Genomic DNA, 21,802 nt, shown 5'->3' with positions numbered 1-21,802 from the left:
TACAACCCCTGGCCATTTGACAACTACCTTCTGAACAGCCACCACCTCCTCTCCCAGCAGCCCCAGCTGAAGTAACTCTGGTCTCAGCCCAATACCCTTCCGCCACCTTCCCCCAGCTTGGACATGATACACTGACTGCTGCAAAACAAGGATGTTGTTTGACATACCCCCCACTGTCCTGCACTGCAGATGCACTGTTCAATTTCAGACAGGCGCTGTGTTTCTGAAAGATCCAGATTCAGAATTGCTGACTAGAAATGCAGAGCTCGCTTCTAACAGAAAAGAATAGGTATCGGGTAGAAATCTGTCTGCGATTGCCACTTCTCAGAACATCTGGCTTGTTCACTTGATGATTAAATTAGATTCCCTACAGTGTGGAAACAGGCCCTTTGGCCCAACAAGTCCACACCACCCCTTGAAGCATCCCACCCAGAACCATCCCCCTATAGCCCACACCCCGCTGAACACTACAGGCAATTTAGCATGACCAATCCACCTAACCTGCACATCTTTGGACTGTGGGAGGAAACTGGAGCACTCAGGGGAAATCCACGCAGACACGGGGAAAACGTGCAAACTCCACACAGACAGTCGCCCAAGGTGGGAATCGAACCCGGGTCCCTGGCGCTGTGAGGCTGCAGTGCTAACCACTGAGCCACTGGGAATGATGCTAAAAACTGAGCCAAAAACAGACAAGAAAGTAACATTTGCTGAGCATGTATGCCATAACCTGATTACTTGTGCATCTGGAGGGTGCACATTCCCTTCAAAATTTCTAATCACCTTATTGCACAATTTTTTTTGTGTACCTTAGCTTTTCTCCTCAATACAAAGTTTAGAGTCTATTCATTTGAACTTAATATGACTATTAGTTTTCAAGTTATAGGAAAGACATTACATCAATTTACAATTTTTTCTAAGACAAGGGGTCAAATTTTGAACTATGTTCCTGAAACCAGTGAAAATTCTGAAATGTCATGTGAGGAACATAATTTAAATTAGGAACCAAAACAAAGTTGCTGGAAAAGCTCAGCAGGCCTGGCAGCATCTGTGGAGGAGAAAACAAAGTCAACGTTTCGGGTCCGGTGACCATTCCTCGGAACTACTCTGAGGAAGGATCACCGGACCCAAAACGTTGACTCTGCTTTCTCCTTCACAGATGCTGCAAGACCTGCTGAGCTTTTCCAGCAACTTTGTTTTGGTTCCTGATTTACAGCTTCTGCAGTTCTTTCGGTTTTTATAATTTAAATTAGCTCTTCCAGGAGCTGGTACAGAAATGATGAGTCAAATGGTCTCCTTCTGTACCGCAATATTCTATGATTCCAAATTATTCTATTATTGTTAAACAGTAGCTCTGGTCTAAGCACAGCGCAGACATTACTGTTTTTGGCTGTTATTTGCATCTTCACCTTCTTATTATGGTTCCTTAAACTATTTGGAACTGTTCATCCGTTATTGTGAATTTTCTCACTTGGCAGGTGTGCAATATGTACTTTACAAACTAGCCAAATTCATTAATCTAACTACATTACTATTGGTCTGATTTATTATTTTTCAAATGCTGCACAATGATATATTTCACTAATATTATAACTTGACTCTTTAATAAAACATATACACTCATATTGTTTAATAATCAAATTGACCACGAACTATTGCCCATTACCACCCTTACTATCCACTGTTTGGATCCATGACTAATTGACTGATTATTCCAAAATTGAATCCCTTCTGACAGTTTACTGGCTCTTTCATCACGTGGAAATGGAACCAACTGAAGTCACAAACAGTGGTAACTTTCCTTTCCTTCCTTGTTTTCTTCATTCTCCCTGAAGCTTTCACAATATGTTTAATTATTGTTGAAAAGAAGTTTAATAAACCTTCAATCTCTCTTTATCTCTCTGCTGCCCTCCAATTCAGTGGTTAGCTTTCAGATGATTTCATTCTTACATATCTATGCATTTCTAACAATTCTAACAATTTTTGCCATTTTCATGTCCCAATAGGATCTTAGATCATCCACTTCCTCAACTACATGCCTCTCCTTTGACATTTTAACCACCAACCTCGCATCAACTTCCATCATAAACTGATGACATCCAGCTCTACCTCTTGACAAATTCTATTCCTCCTACTGGTCTAATATCTATTCTTGAGAAAAGGATAATTTCTGCTAGCTAAATATTGGGAGGACTGAAGCTATCTCTTTAGCCAACGGCACAATCTCCATAACATTCTCTCGCTTTGTCTCATTCTCAGGCTCTTTAAAACCTTAGCTTCCTGACCAACCCCCCAACATTGTTTCTGACCGCATATCCTTTCCAGCACAAAGACTGCCCACTTCCACTTTTGAGGCATTGTGAATGGATGATAAGCAGTAGACTTCAATTGTTTTATATTCAAATTACTTGAAATGTTCTAAAAAAAGTCTTGGACATAAAGTTGGAACTCTGGTCTGACTGTATTTCTATTAGCTCAGTTAATTTTTCACCGCTATTTAATGACAATAGCTGTATTAAACCTGAAATGGACAGCTTCTTAAAATCGGGTTGACAAATCCATAACTGTACAGTTTTACTGGTGTTGTAACACCTTGTGGCAAGAAACTCCCAGTCCTGTCCTTCCTGAGACAGGTATGCATTATAACCACGACATCATAACTCCACACAGCAACCTGTGTCTGCAACTCACCATTTTTGTTTTAACCACATTTTGTGCATTCACTCTTTTTCATTCTCCCTTTTTCAGAGCCCATCTATTAATTTATTAGTCCTTGATCTAATACTTTTTCTCTCCCCAACTATCCTATGCTCTCTGATACTGGACTGGTTCCCTCTCCACATTTCTGAGTTAGTTTAAACCCTCCACAATAGCAACAAAGGCTGTTTTGGAATCTGTCCCTCGCTGTCAAAGTGTTAAGATTCACTTGTTTGATCTTTTGAGGTCCCAACTCCCTAGAGCTGCTTGAAAAAGGAGTACGTGTACGACCTCCCTGTTTCTTTTTGAGATTCTAATAGTTTCCCATTCATTTTCTTCCTATGCACTGTTAAGCATATAGCATTGTCAACAAATTAGGAAATTACAGATGCAGATTGCCTTGTGGGATTGCAATGTTGTGGCGATAACAAAGACCTGGCTTCAGGAGGGGTAGATCTGTTTGTTAGTTATTCCTGGCTACAAAGTGTTCAGATAAGATAAGAAAGGAAACAAAGGAGGTGGGATGGTCCAGAGATGATGGGAACTGCAGATGCTGGGGAATCCAAGATAACAAAGTGTGGAGCTGGATGAACACAGCAGGCCAAGCAGCATCTTAGGATCACAACAGCTGACATTTCAGGCCTAGACCCTTTGGTATTCTTGGTTCAGGAAGGCATTTCAGTACTCGAGAAAGAGAATGTTTCAAAGAGATCAAGAACAGAATTGATTTGGCTAAGGTTAAGGAATAAGAAGGGTGCAATCACTATGCTCAGGGTAATCTATAGACTATCAACTATTGGGAAAGATATAGAAGAACAAATCTGGAAGGAAATTACAGAGAGTTATAAACATCACAGTGTAATATAAATAGAGGACTTTAATTTACAAATATACAGACCAGGATGGCGGTGAAATAAGGGGCAGTGAGGGACAAGCATTCCTAGATTGTGTTCAGGAGAATGTTCTACAGTTAAGTCCAACCCAATGAGTAAAAAGAAGTCTAGACCTCTTCTTACAAATGAGGTGGCCAAGTAGGTTAAATGACATTAAGTAACATTTGGGAAATGTGGCCATTGTGTCATAAAGTTTAGGATGATGGTGGAATTGGTCGATCCAGAGTAAGCACAATGAAGTAAAAAACCCGAAAGTAATGTGGGTGCTGGAAATCAGAAACAAAACCAGAAATTGCTGGAAAATCTCAGCAGGTCTAGCAGCATTTGGGGCAAGAAATCAGAGTTAATGTTTCATGTTAGTGACCCTTCTTCAGAACTGATGATAGCTAGGGAAAGCTGGTATTTGTGCAGAAAATGGACTGAGGAAAGGGATGAGAGTAAATGAAAGGCCAAAGAGAGAGAAAAGCATTTGGATAGATAAAAGAGTGGGTAAAGGTCAGTCTGAGGGAATGAATAGCTACTAATGGGGACTATTAGTAGTTGACAATGAGTAGCTGCCAATGACAAAGCCTGGTGTATGGGGGTGGGGTAAGCACATGGGAACAGGCGCTAAAGCTCTAAAATTGTGACCTTGATATTAAGTCCAGAAGGCTGGAGAGTTCCCAAACAGAACAAGAAGTGCAGTTCTTCCAGCTTGCACTGAGCTTCACTGGAGCACTGCAGCAAGCCTGACACAGAGATGTTGACCAGGAAACATGGTGGTGTGTTGAAATGACAGGCAACTGGAAGTTGAGGGCCTTTCTCGTAGACTGACATAACTGTTCTGCAAAGCCAGTCTACACTTCATTTCCCCAATATAGAGGAGACACTTTGTGAGCAGCAAATGCAGTAGATTAGATAGAATGAAGTGAAAGTAAAGCACTGCATCACCTGGAAGGTGTGTTTGGGCCCTTGGATACTGAGGAGGGAAGAGGTAAAAGGGCAGGTGTTACACTTTCTGCAGTTGTTGGGGGAAGGTGCCGTGGAGCTGTGGGGACATGTTGGGAGTGAAGGACGAGGGAACCATGATGTCCTGGAGGGAACAGTCTTTGCAGAAGGCTGACAAGATACAGGAGAGGAATTGTGGCTGGAAGTGGCAGAAATGGCAGCTAATGATCCTCTGGATGTGGATGTTTGTGGGATAGTGGGTGAGGAAAAAGGACACCCTATCACTGTAGTGGAAGGGAAAATGAGAGTGAAGGCTAAAGTGTGGGAGATGGGTGGGACATGGCTGAGGTACTGGGCAATTTGTGGTTGAGGAAGAAAGTGGACATTGTGAAGCCTCCCTTGTCAAGATTGGCATCATGATAACAGATGCAACAGAGACAGAAGAACTAGGAGAATTGAATAAAGTTTATACAGGAAGCAGGATGTGATGATGTAAAGTCAACATAACTATCGGAGTTGGTCAGTTTGTAATGAATATTGGCGGACAGCCTGTCCCCAGAAATGGAAACAGAAAATAGCAAGGTATGTCAGGGAGGAGTCAGAGGTGGACTAGGTTAGGGGAGGCAATGGCCTAGTGGTATTATCATTGGGCTGTAAATCCAGAGACCTGTATAATGTTCTGGGGGCCTGGGTTTGAATACTGCCATGGCAGGTGGTGGAATGTGAATTCAATAAATTATCTGGAATTAAGATTCTAATGATGACCATGAATCCATTGCCAATTGTCGCGAAAAACCCATCTGGCTCACTAATGTCCTTTAGAGAAGGAAACAGCCATCCTTTCCTGGCCTGGCCAACATGTGACTCCAGACCCAAAACAAATGTGGTTGACTCTGAACTGCCCTCTGGGCAATTAGGGATGGGCAATAAATGCTGCCTGGCCAGCGACATACTTATCCTATTAATAAATTTTTAAAAAATGTGAAGGTGAGAACGAGTTAGAAATTGGAAGCAAAATAGATAAACTTTTCTAATTCCAGACAAGAGTGGGAAGCAGTACCAATGATGCCATCACATTCCGGAGAAAGAGTTGTGGGTGGGGTCAGAATAGAATTGGAACAAAGAATGTTCCCCGTTTCCCACAAAAAGATTGGTATAATTGGGGCCCACGTAGGTCCTCATGGCCACACCTTTCATCTGAAGAAAGTGAGAGGAGTTAAAAGAGAACTTGTTCACAGTGAAATAATAAAGTGTGGAGCTGGATGAACACAGCAGGCCAAGCAGCATCTCAGAAGCACAAAAGCTGACGCTTCGGGCCTAGACCCTTCATCAGAGAGGGGGATGGGGTGAGGGTTCTGGAATAAATAGAGAGAGAGGGGGAGACGGACCAAAGATGGAGAGAGAAGAAGATAGATAGAGAGGAGAGTATAGGTGGGGAGGTAGGGAGTGGATAGGTCAGCCCAGGGAAGACGGACAGGTCAAGGAGGTGGAATGAGGTTAGTAGGTAGGAAATGGAGGTGCGGCTTGGGGTGGGAGGAAGGGATGGGTGAGAGGAAGAACAGGTTAGGGAGGCAGAGACAGGCTGGGCTGGTTTTGGGATGCAGTAGGGGAAGGGGAGATTTTGAAGCTGGTGAAGTCCATATTGATACCATTGGGCTGCAGGGTTCCCAAACGGAATATGAGTTGCTGTTCCTGCAACCTTCGGGTGGCATCATTGTGGCACTGCAGGAGGCCCATGATGGACATGTCATCTAAAGAATGGGAGCGGGAGTTGAAATGGTTTGCGACTGGGAGGTGCAGTTGTTTATTGCGAACCGAGCGGAGGTGTTCTGAAAAGCAGTCCCCAAGCCTGCGCTTGGTTGCCCCAGTGTAGAGGAAGCCATACTAGGTACAATGGATACAGTATACCACATTGGCAGATGTGCAGGTGAACCTCTACTTAGTATGGAAAGTCATCTTGGGGCCTGGGATGGGGGTGAGGGAGGAGGTGTGGGGGCAAGTGTAGCATTTCCTGCGGTTGCAGGGGAAGGTGCCAGGTGTGGTGGGGTTGGAGGGCAGTGTGGAGTGAACAAGGAAGTCACGGAGAGAGTGGTCTCTCCAGAAAGCAGACAAGGGTGGGGATGGAAAAATGTCTTGTGTGGTGGGGTCGGATTGTAGATGGCGGAAGTGTCGGAGGATGATGCATTGTTTCCGGAGGTTGGTGGGGTGGTGTGTGATGACAAGGGGTATCCTCTTTGGGCGCTTGTGGTGGGGGCGGGGTGTGAGGGATGTGTTGAGGGGAAATGCAGGAGACGTGGTCAAGGGCGTTCTCGACCACTGCGGGGGGAAAGTTGCGGTCCTTGAAGAACTTGGACATCTAGGATGTGCGGGAGTGGAATGCCTCATCGTGGGAGCAGATGCGGCGGAGGCAGAGAAATTGGGAATAGGGGATGGAATTTTTTCAGGAGGGTGGGTGGGAGGAGGTGTATTCTAGGTAGCTGTGGGAGTCGGTGGGCTTGAAATGGACATCAGTTACAGTGAGGATGAGTTTGGCCAGGTGGAGGAGGGGTGATGTTAGATGGGGATGGTTCAGGCCTTCTTTCCAGGAAGGAGTAGAGAGCCCTGAGATCATCTTGATGGGGGATGGACATGGGTACATTATCAAGTGGCAGAGAGCTGACTTCAATGGGGCAAGAACTGAGGTGGGCCAGATAGACTAGATCTGAAGGTTAGTAGAAAAGAGCCTCTGAGCAGCTGGCTACTTCAAAGAGGAAATGTTTTAGATGCAATCAAGGTTTATTCCTTCAAAAGGGAAAAATGGAACAAACAAATCAAAAGCTCCCTGGATGATAATGGAGCTAGAAATCCAGTTAAAGAGGAAAAAGTGTCAATCATATCAAACGGCAAGTCAGAAATACAGCTGAGACCCAAAGTGAATACAGAGGGCCCAGGCTGCAGGTGATAAAGCAAGTACAAGAAGCAAAGAGGGGTTATGAATAAAGATTGTCAGCTCACATTAAGGGAAATCCCAAAGTCTTCTGTAAGCACATGTGTAATAAAAGGGTAGTAGTAGGAGGAATAGAGCTGATAGGAGATTGAAGAGGGACTTACAAATAGAGGCAAAGAGGTGTGGATACTGTGTCAATGAACACTTTGCATCTGGCTTTGCCTACAAGGCCGATGCTGTCCAGGCCATGGTGACAGAAGAAGATGCTCAGTCTCTTGAAAAGTTTAGAATTGATGAGAAGGTATTGGGTAAAGTTTTGGTAATTAAAATTGACATGACATGAGTCCAGAAGAGATGCATCCAAGAAGATTGAAGGAAGAGAATGTGGAAATTGCACAAGTAGTAACAATAATCGTTCAGTGTTCTCTGAACTCAGGGGTGGTGGCAGAAGACTGCAGGTTTATGAACATTACGTCTCATTCAAAAAAAGGTTGTAAAGATATGTCCAGCAATTTCAGACCAGTGAAATAAACTTTGGTGGTGGGGAAACTTACGGAAATAAATATTTGGGATCGAATTAATAGGTGCAAGGAAACATTGGTTCAGAAGACTCAACATGTTAAAGGGTAATTGAGTCTGATTAACATGCTGGAGATTTTTTGAAGAGGTGACAGAGAGGGTTGGTAAGGGCAAAGCTGTTGATGTGGTCTATATGAATTTTTAAAAGGTATTTGTTACTGTGTCACCCAACAGGGTTGTGAGATAACTCCTAGACCATGAAGGTAACAACCTGGAATCAAAATTGTCTGAGGAACAGGAAACAGAGAGTAATGATTAATGGGTATTTTTCGCAGTAAAAGAACGTTTATTATTTAGTTCCACAGGGCTGACTTTGGGACCCTTGATTTATACGTAAATGATCTGGACATTGGACATAAGAGAGTTTCAAATTTTGTGGACAACACAGAATTTGGAAGAATTGGAAACTGCAGGGAGGACTATGTAGAATTTTAAAAGGACATTGACAAGTTGGTGGAATGGGTAGCAGATGAATACCAAATTGGAGAAGTATACGGTGATGCATTTTGGTACAAAGATCATGGAGAGACGGAATTTGGTGAAGGGTACAGTTCTAAGGCATGTGCAGGACAAGTGAGATCTGGGTGTATAAGTACATATACAGTTAAGTAAAGAATGTGGTATTCTAGGTTTCATCAGTAGAGGCATAGAATGCCACAGTAGGAAAGCTCTTATGAACTTCAACAAGACACTGTTAGATCTCAAACACACACATGTTCTGAGGACAGGTCTTTGGACTCAAAACTCTGATTTCTCTTCACAGAGGCTGGCAGATGTGCTGAGCTTTTCCAGCAACTTCTGTCTTTGTTTTTGATTGACAGCATCCACAGTTCTTTCAGTTTTTATTTATTGTAGATTTCAGTTAGAGTATTGGTTGTGCTTGTAGGTGCTAAACTATAGGAAAGATGTGAATTTATTAGAGAGAATGCAGAAGAGATTTACAGAAATAGTTTGCAAATGAGACACCAGTTATGAGGAAAGATTGGGAAGTTGGAACAATTTTCTTTGAAGAGAAGATTTGATAGAAGTTTTAAAATTCTGAGGGGTGTGGATGGAGTCAATAAAAACTGTTCTCACTCATAAACAGATCAAGAATTAGAGGGAATACGGGAGTGTTTTGCAAAAGAAGCGAACATGCGGTGAGAAAAGTTTTTTTAACACAATGAGTAGCTAGGACCTGCTGGGCACAGCTTGGAAGTGTAGTGAAGGTGCATTCAATTGGGGCATTCGCTTGAGGCATTTAAACAGAAACAAGGCACACGGTTGTGGTGAAAATGCAGGAGATTAGCACAAAGTCAAAATGCTGTGAAAACGAGTGCTATCACAGTAGGCCAAAGGCCTGATTTTGCATTGTAACTGTTCTGTGATTCTGTGGTAAGCAGTGGGGAAATGATGTCTGGAAACATGCTATCACATAGCTGTCAGTCTCACAGATGTACTCCAGTGATGCCAGCTGCTGCTCAAATTGTGAAAACTGGAGCTCGTGCTACTGCAACTGATGACATTTCCCGCATAAATGATCATTTGGAACATGATGAGAATCCTGTAGTTAGCACAGGGTACACTCTCTTGAGGTTGGAGCAGCCCTGCCATTCAATTTTTAATTAATAACCTTGTTACTACTAATAAACCTTACTGCTGCTAAGAAATGTTCCTAATACCAATAAATTGTTTCCAATCCTGATAAATCTTAGACCTATTTATAGACCAAACAAACCTTACTAATGCCTAATACATTTTAAAAATGGCAACAAACATTTGAAGATACTAATTACGAGCAAAAATAGTCCATTTGTCTCCTACCATGGAAGAAGATAACAGCTAATTGTTCATATTTTGAATTCCACATTCTCACCTCTTCCTGCTAACCTTTGAATCCCTGCCTGACAAAAATTAAAGTCCCTCCATCTGAAAAATATTCAATGACTCTGCTTCCACCACAAGCTGAGGCAGAGTTCCAAAGTGACTCAAACTCCGAGAGAAAGACAAATTCTCCTTATTTCTGTTCTTAAATGGGGACCTCTAATTTTTAAATTATACCCCTCCCCCAATCCCCGGATCGGGAGTCACCTACAAGAGAAGTATTAGTTTCACATTTAACTTGTCACAATATTCCAAATTTTATATACTTCAATGAAATCACCCCTCAATCTTCAAAACTTATTGAAAACAAGTTCAGTCTGTTCAACCACACCTCAAAAGACAACTCACTCATTCTAGGTACCAGTCTGGTAAACCTCCTTTGAAGTGCCTCCAATACATTTACATTTTTCCTTAAACAAAACTGCACTCGATATTTGAGATATGGTCTTATCGATGCTGTGTATACCTGAAGCATAATATCCTTACATTTACAGTCAATTCCTCTCATAATAAAAAAAAATCACATTTTGTCAGGCATAATTACGTGCTGAATCTGCATGCTAACTTTTTTATGGCTCATGCACTGCAACAACTAGATCCCTCTGCACCGTGGGTTTCTGAAATTGTTCTCCATTTGGATAATACTCTGCTTTAATATTTTTCCTCCCAAAGTGAAAAATTTCACATTTTCCACATTGTACTTTATTGACCAGATTTTTTCCCACTTGCAACCTATCAATACTAGCCTGCAGTTTCTTCACGTCCATTTCACAATGTATTTTCCTACCCATCTCAGCAAACATTATGTAAGAATGGTTCATAAGATTCAAACAAGATGTTATTTTGCTGGTATTCCTTCCTTTAAATATCTTTACTGACCCACAGCCACTTTCGCAATTCATCTCTTTCACCCATGCTCACTGTTTATTTTGGCAGAACTCCAGAATGGCTTTAAGTTTTTGTGAAGCATCTGGTGTCAGTTTTCTTGGTTTGATGTTGTGGACAGAAATGTCATGGAGTTGACAGTGGTCTCAGCCACTGTCTGGAGAGCTGACGAGGCCTCTGTGTTACCTATTTCAGGAAGGCTTGTCACATCTTGTGCCATTACAGACACTTAACAGACAAGTGGTGGGTCTCATCCTGGGATCAAAAACCCTGGGTGTAGAGCCTAGCCTGTTTAAAGTTGACAGCCAATCTGGGACTGACAGCCCTATTGAACAGCAGTGCCATGAGAAGGTGATGGCTGCTGCTGGAATGACACTCACCCAAAGACCCAGGTTTAAGAAGGAACCAGAAAGAGGTGAGTGATGCAGGAAAGTGGTTGTGGGCAGAAAGGTAGAACAACAGCATGGGCAGAGGGCTTCTGTTCAGTCGGCCTGATCTTGGTCCATTTATCAAACAATACATGCCTTTAAGTAAAGAATCTCTTCCACCCTCCAGGAGCTTGTAAGCAAGCCCACTGGATTTTTTTTTGTGTGCATTTGGTGAGGCTTAACTGATAACTGGATTGGTGCTAGTGGTGCCAGAATGAGGCCAATCTGAACAGCCTCACTTAACAGTGGGTCCAGAAGGTAATCCATAAGAACAAAAAGACATGCGAGCAGAAACAGGAGTCTACTCCACCATTTAATCATAGCCGATATGTTTCTTAACCCCTTTCTTTTACCTTGTTCCTATGATCTTTGATCCCCTTACTAATCAAGAACCTATCTATCTTTGTCTTCAATTCACTCAATGACTTGGCCTCCATAGTCCTCTGTGGCAATGAGTTCCACATTGGGTCTTTCTGACCCAAACTAATTCTGGTCATATAATTCCATGCAAAGCTATGAGAAATGGTGGTGTAATGGTAAGGTCACTGAGCTGGTAAACTGGAGGTCCTGGCCAAATGCTGCTGGGGTATAGGTTCAAATCAATCCATGGCAGCTGGTGAAATGTCAATTTTATGGGTAGCACCATGGCCTCACAGCACCAGAGATCCGGGTTCGATTCCAACCTCAGGCGACTGTCTGTGTGGAGCTTGCACTCTCCCCCCATATCTGCATGGGTTTCCTCTGGGTACTCCGGTTTCCTCCCACCATCCAAAGATGTGCAGGCTGGGTGGATTGGCCATGCTAAATTGCCCCATTGTGTACAGGGATTTGTAGATTAGGTGGGTTACATGGGGATGGGTCTGAGTGGGATGCTCCGAGAGTCAGTGTGGACTTGTTGGGCCAAAGGACCAGTTTCCACACTGTAGGGATTCGATGAAAAAAATGAAAAACCTCCCAAACCATAAAAATGCCTCCATCATCAAACCCACCTTATACATCAATGCAAGTTATTTCTCTCATTATCCATCTGATCTGAGGAAGGATCACCAGACCAGAAATGTTAACTTTGATTGTTTTCTTCACAGATGCCACCAGACCGGCTGAGCTTTTCCAGCAACTTTGTTTTTATTCCTGATTTACAGTATCCACAGTTCTTTCGGATTTTGCTTTTTTTTCTCTCACTGTTTAAAATTCATATGATTTCCAGCAGCGTAGATACTGTCATCTTATTTTGAAGCTGCTTTAACAACATTTACCACAGTGATTCGCTCACATTATCTACACAATTCGTTTTCCCTTTCTTTTAGTTTTCCTTGATAAACATGATCAGTAACTATGCATGTAGTGAGAAGCTGTGATTTTTTTTGGCCTCTCAAAGGCAACCTTGGAGTAATCATCTTACTCCATTGAAGCTGTACAATAAAGACCTTTCAATCACTCACGTTATGATACGGAATAAAATGCATTTTATGTACAATTCCATTTGTGGTTATATTTTAGGTCCTTTGACAGGCTCTAGGACAACACTCGAGGGATCGTTCACTTGTCAGAATGGGGCATCTATTAAACTAAGACAGCTCTGTGATTTCAACAACGACTGCAGCAATGCTGAAGATGAAGGAACGGTCTGCAGTGAGTTCCTTTAGCTTTATTTTTTACAAGCATGCTCAGAACCCCAGTGACGCTGCGTTAGACATTTAAGTGGTTGCAGTTAAAAACCACAGAATGTTCCTCTGTTGTATGTTCTATTTCGTCAGGAAAAAGCAGATTTTTTTTCTTCTGGTTTCAGTTTATATCAGTTGATCTTGAGAGTAAAATTACATCTAACTCTCTTGTATAAAAATTTGGAGAGCGTTTGTCTAAATATTTAAAGCAATGAAAAATGACAGCTATTTCATGCTACTTTATCAGAATCTGATAATTCTAAATACTTTCGGATCAGAAATCTTCCTGCACTTAAACAATAATGAAACTGTCACTGACTTCAGGCTAAATTGACTGCTAGTAATTATACTCAGATTATAAATTTACTGATCCCTTTCAGTATTTTAGAAACTGAAGAATATACGGGCAAAGAAAAAGCAAAATCCACATGCACATTAAACCTTTTTCAGTGCAAGAAAGAAGAGTTCATGGAGATTACCAATCTCTGCTGCATTCTCTTGAAAATCTCCTGACCAATCAGCCTCCTCCTACCTGCTCTGAGAACTAATATTGACAGTTAACTTTTCCTGTGCATCTCCCTATCAACCACGATCCAACTAATTAGCACCGTCTTCTGCATAAATAGGCATTCCTTTTTTTTATCAAATCTGTTCCTTGTGTCTACGTCCTGATGAGTGCAAGATGAAAAAGAAACATTGATTTCTTGCCTCCTTTTAGCAAAATATTGAGGATGCTGGAAATCTGAACTAAAACAGAGGGGTCCAGAAATATTCAGCAGACCTGGCAGAATTGGTGAAGAGAGAAAACCAACTTAGCATTTCAGGTCTGTGACCTCTCATCTGCACTGATTACAGGAAGGTTACCGGCGTGAAATGTTATCTCTGTATCCCCCACACATCCTGCTAGACCTTCCCAGTATTTCCAGCATTTCCTGTTCTTTTTACAGCAGATGAATCGGTTGTATACTCCATAGTACAAGGTTTCTGTCATTGTAAACTAGTAAAACCATCTGACTTGCCAGGAGCTACAGCACAGCAGATCTGCTTGCAACACTGGCTCCAAATGACACATTACTCAAGACTCAAAATATTATTCTTCTTTCGCTTTTGGATGCTGAATTGCTGTTCTGATTTCCTGGATTGATGGTTTCCTTAGGAATTATGTTATGTATTCCTGTGCATTTCTAGTGCCCACAGCAAGCTTTAAACCACCCCAAAGAATTTTTACAGATGGTGAATTTCTCGTTTGCCCATTCAGCTTTCTGACTATTTTTACTTGTGCTTTTTCTTATCAAGCCTTCCTGGTTAAAACCCTGCTGAGAAACAGGCAGGCAAGCAGAGGTAGCTCCTGAGATGGTAGGAACTGCCGATGCTGGAGAATCTGAGCTAACAAGGTGTAGAGCTGGATGAACACAGCAGGCCCAGCAGCATCAGAGGAGCAGGAAGGCTGATGTTTCGGGCTTAGACTCTTCTTCAGAAACAGGGGAGAGGAAGCACATTCTGAAATAAATAGCAAGAGAGGGGGAGGCGGATAGAAGATGGATAGAGGAGACAGACTGGTTGAAAAGGCGTGGTCTATCCATCTTCTATCCGCCTCCACCTCTCTCCCTATTTATTTCAGAACACCCTTCCCCTCTCTCATTTCTGAAGGAGGGCCTAGGCCCGAAACATCAGCGCTCCTGCTCCTCTGATGCTGCTTAGCCTGCTGTGTTCATCCAGCTCTACACTTTGTTATCTCAGAGGTAGCTCCTGTTGTCAAGGTGACAGGTTCATTCGCTCATTGTCTGTTCAGTAAGGTTATTGTGCACCTCTGGAGCAGGGAAGACTTGAACCTGGGCCTCCTAGCTCAGAGGCAGAGACACTACCACCACACCACAACAGCTCTCACACTTTGACTATGTCTTTCTGTGTTGGGGAGAAATCACCTGATCTACACATTCTTCTATGGGTGTACTGACCAAACAGGCTGACTAACCATGTAGGAAATGAAGTAATCTAATGCAGGATTTAAAATGCACGTTACTAAGCATAAAGATGCGTGAACTTTGATTCTTTGTACAAGTTTTGAATCAAATGTTTGGATAAATGCATTTATACACTGTAATCTGCAATATTCATGTAACCTCTGATATTAATGCATTCTGTATTGAGGCACAGGAGCAGAATCCATTAAATCTCCATGCAGGAAATGATGTCAGGAGTGTGCAACTTACACTATGTGCATTTTGAGAGCTGTAGGTCAGCCAGATACTGTAAAAAAAATGCAGCTGAATAATTTGAAGCTTCATTCTGTAATCTTGATTGATTCAGTATGGCTTGAAACATTTCAGTCCCTGCTCCTGTGGAGAGGCAAGGTGATTTGAGGCAGAGTTGGAACTTCTTTCAGTCTAAAAGGCAACTTGTGAGGCAGCCACAGAGATAAACAGAAAATTGGAGCAAATAAGAGTAACAAGTAAAGAGTAGCTAGAGAAAGAGTGCTTGAGTTATAATGAAAGTGTTGTTGTTTTCAAGAGGAGTCAGATATAGTTCTTAGGAATAAAGGAATCAAAGGGTTTGAGAAGAAAGCAGGAATGGGATGATCAGCTATGGTCTTATTAAATAGCAGAACAGGTTCAAAGGACTAAATGGCCTGCCCCTGCTCCTGTTTCCTATGTTTCTGTGTACCCTGGACATTGCTGAGGAGCAGAAAAGCCTAGTTGGATGAATTTTGAAGGCCTCAAAGACCATTTTGAAATCTTCACTGATGCCCTTTATAAATGATAAATCTTAAGGAATGATGAAGATATTTAGCAGTTGGTGACTTGATGGAAAAATTGTGCTGAATCTTGAGGGTTTGAGCAACTAAAAGACGATCATATCAGAGGTAGAATTGTCTTAGCACTGAGACATCCGACTTGAAAATTGGACTGCTGAGAGATGAGAAACTTACTCTCAAGAAAGCTGACAACTTATGCAGAAGCTCCGTTGTTGTCAATTATCAGTTAGAGAGCATCATTGGAAGAATTTCTGAGACTTTGTGCTCTTCTGTGAGATAACCCAGGCCTAACAAGGACCATATAATAGGTGAAAAAGAGATATTTCTAGACGGGCCAGCAAAAAGCTCAACATAGAGAAAGCAGTGCTCTAGTTGCAAGATGCTAAAGAAATTTTGCATGCAATTGCTTTACTGGACAGAAGCAAAGTAAATCTGTAAAGATAGCTTCCTTAAAAATGATAGGGAATGATTGATGAATCCTTTTATACTGTAGAACAGGGTTGACTCTGTCCAATCTTGAGGTGGTAAGTAGTTTGTGATTGTCAGGATGATAACTGCATGAGAATATCAAGTGAATATAATGCCAGATAGATTATAATCTTTTGTACATGAGGTGAAGCTATGCAAAGAGTGGTGGCCCAAAAATGAAATCATCAAAGGTAAAATTGAGGCTATGTGACATTCATCACAAGTGGACAAACAAAACTGAGAACCCAATACAATGAGAAGAATCTGAGAGTAGACACTAGGGAAAATCCACTTATCTCAGCTGACCAAATCCAAAGCTTGAACTAATAATCCTACATGTACCAGAAGAGATTTGTAGCATTTCACAGGACATCAGGCTGAAAATAAATCCTAAAACATTGCAAAGGTGTTTTTACAGTTCTTGGACGTCTTCCTCGTGAATATCATCTCTGCTTAAATGAGAGTGTGAGACTGAATCAGTATCTGCTGTGGAAAGATTCAGCTGCCTTCAAGTCCTGAAAAATAGGATAGAGGACTTGAAAAGAATGAATAATCAAGAAACTCCTATAGATTGAATTAGCATGATAGCATGAAAAAGTTTGGAAAGTTGAGAATATTATCGATCCAAAACGATCTTAATAAAGCTTTGAGGAGATCTCACAACTCAATGTCAATCCTAGAGGAAATATTGCTGTGTCTTGCAAAACAAAAGGTCTTTACAAACCTAGATGCAAAAGATGGTTATGGGCAAGTGAAATTGTTTGAAAGCAGCAGTTTGCTGACTGCATTCTGCATTCTGCATTCTACAGTTTCATTTGGGAGATACAGATAGTTGCACAAGCTTTTTGGCATTTCCACTGTTCTGCCAGAGAATCAGTGCAACAATATGACATAGTTAGCACTCTTCCAGAAATGCAAGTGATCGTCAACATTGGCTAGTTTCTACATGTGTAGATATGATTGAAGAAGCCATTACAAACCACAAATTGAACTTAGTGAGACTGTGATAAAGAACCCATTAGATGAATCTGATCCTGAACGGAAAAAATGTGACTGAAGATCTTGAGTCAAGTACATCTGTAATATGCTGACAACACAGTGGTTTTACTCTGATTACGATAAGATGACAGGCACAGCAGTGATGCGGCAATCAAAAGATGTGAAAATGATGCAACAATTTGTTGGATTTGTGAACTACAGGTATTTCTGCTATAACGCATGCTTCGTTACCACAAATTGACTGTATTGTGATTGATGAATAGTGGACGCTATTTGGATAACGCAAACTTTCTACTGTACAGTATAGAGATTATCCCATCAGGCAATTTTCTATAGCGCAATTTTCTATAGCATGAGGTCTCACAAAAACGCAACTATCGTGTTGTAGGAGGAATACCTGTACCTGACAAAGTTTTTGCCTAATTTGTGAAGCTACATGGAAGCTCACTGCAAAGGATGTTCAGTGATATTGGGCCACAAGACAACAAACAGCTTTCACTCCGTTCAAGCATCTGATGATGTCAGCTCCAGTTCTAAGGTACCATGATGACAACAATGAAGTCACCATGCCAGTGAGACAGGAAATGGAATAACTTTCATGCAGCAAGGACAACAGATTATACTGCCGGGTGTTAAAGCAAACTGAAAGACGTTCCCCGAGAAGAAACATCACCTCAAGTGCAGATACCATTAAACACAATGAAATTAAAAACAATTAGAATACCTGAATTTTTTAAAGGTCATGGATGCAATGCATGTGCAGATACAGTTAAAACTGAACAATCAGCATTTGCTAACAAATAGTATTTTTCATGGCAGACTATGCATTTGGGCAACTTGCTGCTTCAAATGCTTCTGCCGGAATAATTTATTGAAAAGAGGGCTGATTGTAAACTGTAACTTATACATGGTGACTAATCATAGCCTCGTACACTCTGTAGTGAAACATGAAGTCAGAAGCCAACACATCTAACAAATAACATAGCTAACCTCATGGAAAGGCGTAATGATGACATAAATATTGGTGCTGTCAGTAGCCTGGAGACAAACTCATCTAACATTGCTGTCTTTTTAGAAAGGATCCTACCCTGGAAGGCAACTAAGAAGGTAGCCTGAGTTCAAACATAACCAAAAAGAAATTATAGAATGAATAAAAATACCAGGCAATCATTGAACAGCCCAACAGCCAAATATTTTTCCAGGAAGTGTTAGGGCACGGGTTGCAATCCTTGTTTCCCTTTACATGTTTGCAGCCTCAGATGGAGCATTGCTGAGAGCACTGTCCTGAATAAGCATTATACTCCACATTGACTAGAAAAAGAAGGAAATTGGACGAAAAGTAAACGATGAAAACTTTAGGTTACAAGGAGCTCTTGGGATGAAAATTACTTCAAACTCTGAAAATATATCAGAAGATATGGTTCACATTTTAATTTTAGGCTGACCCTTCGAGAAAACGTCATCATTAGTCTCTGTATTTTGCAGATCTGATGCATCGAGGAGGGTGTTATTATTAACTTAACTTAACTTGCCTGTATTTGTAAAAGGATGTAAAATGTTGCATTAACTTGGTTTCTAAGTATATTAGTAAAAATTTGTTTTTCAGCCAACGCTATCAGAACCAATTAAACTGATCATTTATCTTATTACTGTTTGTGGAACTTAACTGACCAAAAATTGTCTGCTGTGTTTCCTTAGGAAACTACAATGAAAATACATGAATTGGTTTTAGGATTCTTAAAAACTCATTCTTGGGATATGGACATTGCTGGTTAGCAAGCTTTTAATGCATGTCCCTACTTGTGCTTGAGATGCCGGTGATGAGTCATCTACTAAGTAATGTTTATATTGAATATGGCAGCCTTTGCTCACAACCCAACAAATACCCACTCCTCTCTGTCACAAACAAAAGGACAAATTGTTGAATATTTGTAATTGCTCCTTTCCTTCTTTCCACAAAGACAGATGACACGCATTCAAATTTAATATTCTCCTATAACTGTTGTTTATAATGCAGCTGTTCACATTCACAATGAATATCCTTTATCCTGAATAATCCCCAAGATGACCCTCATCAGAAGGAGAGCAAAGGAGGCTTAGTGAACTGTTAAAAATGCAACTTGTTTTCAGAAGTAAATTAATTTATGAATTTCATTGTTGTCTTAAGTTACACCAATTGAAGCAAAAATATTTGATCAGGATTTGCAAGCAATCTCAGTAATTTTATATTCCTTTACTTCCAAAAAGTTTGTCTATGTTAGCCAGCAATTAAAATATTTTGTAAACAGTCATGCAGAAATCAATTTCAGCTTAGATCTCTCGTACAAAAAAAATAGAAATTATCTGTGGACTCATTCCTATTTGAATCTTTGCCACTTTCGAAAATATTATTTGCCTATTGTCCTCTCAATTTTGACTTTTTTATTACAATTTACTTTGTTATTTTCTCATTGCCCCAGTGTGTCACGGCTTTATATTGATAATGAGAAATGTATTGCTTTTCATCCATCTTATAGAAATACATTTAAATATATAGAGCTTGCCTGTATTTGTAAAAGGATGTAAAATGTTGCATTAACTTGGTTTCTAAGTATATTAGTAAAAATTTGTTTTTCAGCCAACGCTAAAAGAACCAATTAAACTGATCATTTATCTTATTACTGTTTGTGGAACTTAACTGACCAAAAATTGTCTGCTGTGTTTCCTTAGGAAACTACAATGAAAATACATGAATTGGTTTTAGGATTCTTAAAAACTCATTCTTGGGATATGGACATTGCTGGTTAGCAAGCTTTTAATGCACGTCCCTACTTGTGCTTGAGATGCCGGTGATGAGTCATCTACTAAGCTGCTGCAGTCTACGGGTCCCTTTCTCTTGCCTCCTCCTTTTTCCATAACATACCAAAGTTTATTTATCCCTTTCTTTAACCACCTTCCCCAAACTCCACATCAAGAGTGAAGGTAATGCCCCACCCTTCATGACAGGTTTGAGGATGGGAATGCATTTATTTGGCTCAGAGGATGTCAGGTAGGGGACCCCATCCCTATCCTGTCTCTTCCTCAATTAAATCAAAGACAGAGGAGCACATGGATTGCCTTTCTGCTGAGCCATCAATTGTGATCATTAAGGGGCAATTAATGGTATTGAATCATTGGCAGGTTAGGGGTTACACTACTAAGAAAGCCTGAAAAGTGTACCCCGGCATGTTTACCTCCAAGGGAGTGGTGGGGATAGTGTCACTCATTGGCAGGCACTCAGTTCCTGATTGGCATGGTGAAAGAGAAAGTAGCAAATAGAACATATCTATTTAACGCACAAAGGAGACAAAAAACAACAAACTATAGCCAGTTAGCTTCATTCCTGCCATGGGAAAAATGTTAGAATCAGTCAGTAGGGAGGTGATAACTGGGCATTTGGAAAAATTCATGCCAGCATGGTGTTGTGAAAGCAGGAATATGTGGATAAGGGGGAGCGCATTTACATACTGCACTTGAATTTCCAGATTGCTCTTGACAAGATGCCATATAAAAGGTTATTGTGCAAAGTAGAAATACATGCTGTTGGGCGTAACATACAAGCAAAGATAGAAGATTGGCAGAAACCAGGGAGTATGCATAATTAGGTATTTTTTTGATTGGCAGAAAGTGATGCATGATGTCTGTGCTGTAGCCTCAGCTTTTGTACTTTATACCAATTTACTTACGTGGGATTAGCAAAAGCGTGTTAGTTAATTTGCTGATTAAACTAAGATGGGTAAGAAGATATGTTGAGAAGAGGACATAGGAGTTTGTAAATCAAATGTGATAGGTTGAGTGAATGGGCAATCCAGCAGATGGAGTTTAATGGCAGAAATTGTTAAATCATTCATCTTGACAGCAAGAATGTAAAAAATGGAACAGTACTTCAATGGATAACAACAGAAGTCTGAGGTGTATAGATATTTAGGTGTTCTAGTTCATATCTCAAAATGCTAGTATTCAAGCACAGCAAGTAATTAAGAAGGTCTTTGGAACTCTGTCCTTTGCTGGGAAAGAAATTGAACATGAATGTGAGGGTGTTATGCTTTAACTATACAGGACATTGGTGAGACCACATTCTGAATACTGTGCATGGGGTTGGTCTCCCTATTTAAAGAAACATGTAAATGCATTGGAGTGAATTCAAAGGAGGTTTACTAAATTGATACCTGGAATAAGCAAGCTGTCATATGAAGAAAGATGAGTGACGAATGACTTGATTTAAGTTTATAAGATACTGAATGGTCTTCACAACATGAATGGGGAAATGGTGTTTTCACTGTGACTTGAGTCCAGAACTTGGGATCATTGTTCAACACTCGTAGTCACTCTTTTAGGAAAGAGACAAGGAAAAGTATTTTGTCTTAGATTCATGTGCACCTTTGAAACTCTCTCTCAGACAATGATGGAGGCAGGATCATTGAATATTTTTAAGATGTAGATAAAATTTTGTTAGGCAATGGAATCAAACATCATCGGGAATAGATAGGACAGGGTTAGGGTTAGGGAATTTGAAATACAGCCATTTCACTACTGAATGCTGGAGCAGGCTGGAGAGTGTTGCATATCCTGCTTCTGCTCCTAATATGCATATTTATATTGGCTTTGGTCTTTTCAGTATTTAGTTGGAGGAAATTTCTGCTTCTATTTCACCAATACTAAACGACAGATAAACATTCTAGCAGTTTTGAAACATACTT

The 21,802-nt window shown here is 40.8% G+C and overlaps 1 protein-coding gene across 2 annotated transcripts in view; it reads left to right on the top strand.

Moving 5' to 3' along the window:
- The window catches only part of LOC125455175 (ALK tyrosine kinase receptor-like), a 977,528-nt gene that overhangs the window by 623,556 nt on the left and 332,170 nt on the right, over positions 1 to 21,802 (top strand). For both annotated transcript variants that reach the window (XM_048536890.2, XM_059648635.1), the window contains exon 6: positions 12,699 to 12,830. In XM_048536890.2, the coding sequence (XP_048392847.1) occupies positions 12,699 to 12,830 (132 nt within the window). The remainder of the gene's footprint in view (positions 1 to 12,698; positions 12,831 to 21,802) is intronic.

The sequence above is a fragment of the Stegostoma tigrinum genome, chromosome 9, assembly GCF_030684315.1.
Source record: "Stegostoma tigrinum isolate sSteTig4 chromosome 9, sSteTig4.hap1, whole genome shotgun sequence".
Classification (NCBI taxonomy): Eukaryota; Metazoa; Chordata; class Chondrichthyes; order Orectolobiformes; family Stegostomatidae; genus Stegostoma; species Stegostoma tigrinum.
The sequence above is the reverse complement of the archived record's forward strand: the minus strand, read 5'-3'. Positions and strand labels throughout refer to the sequence as shown.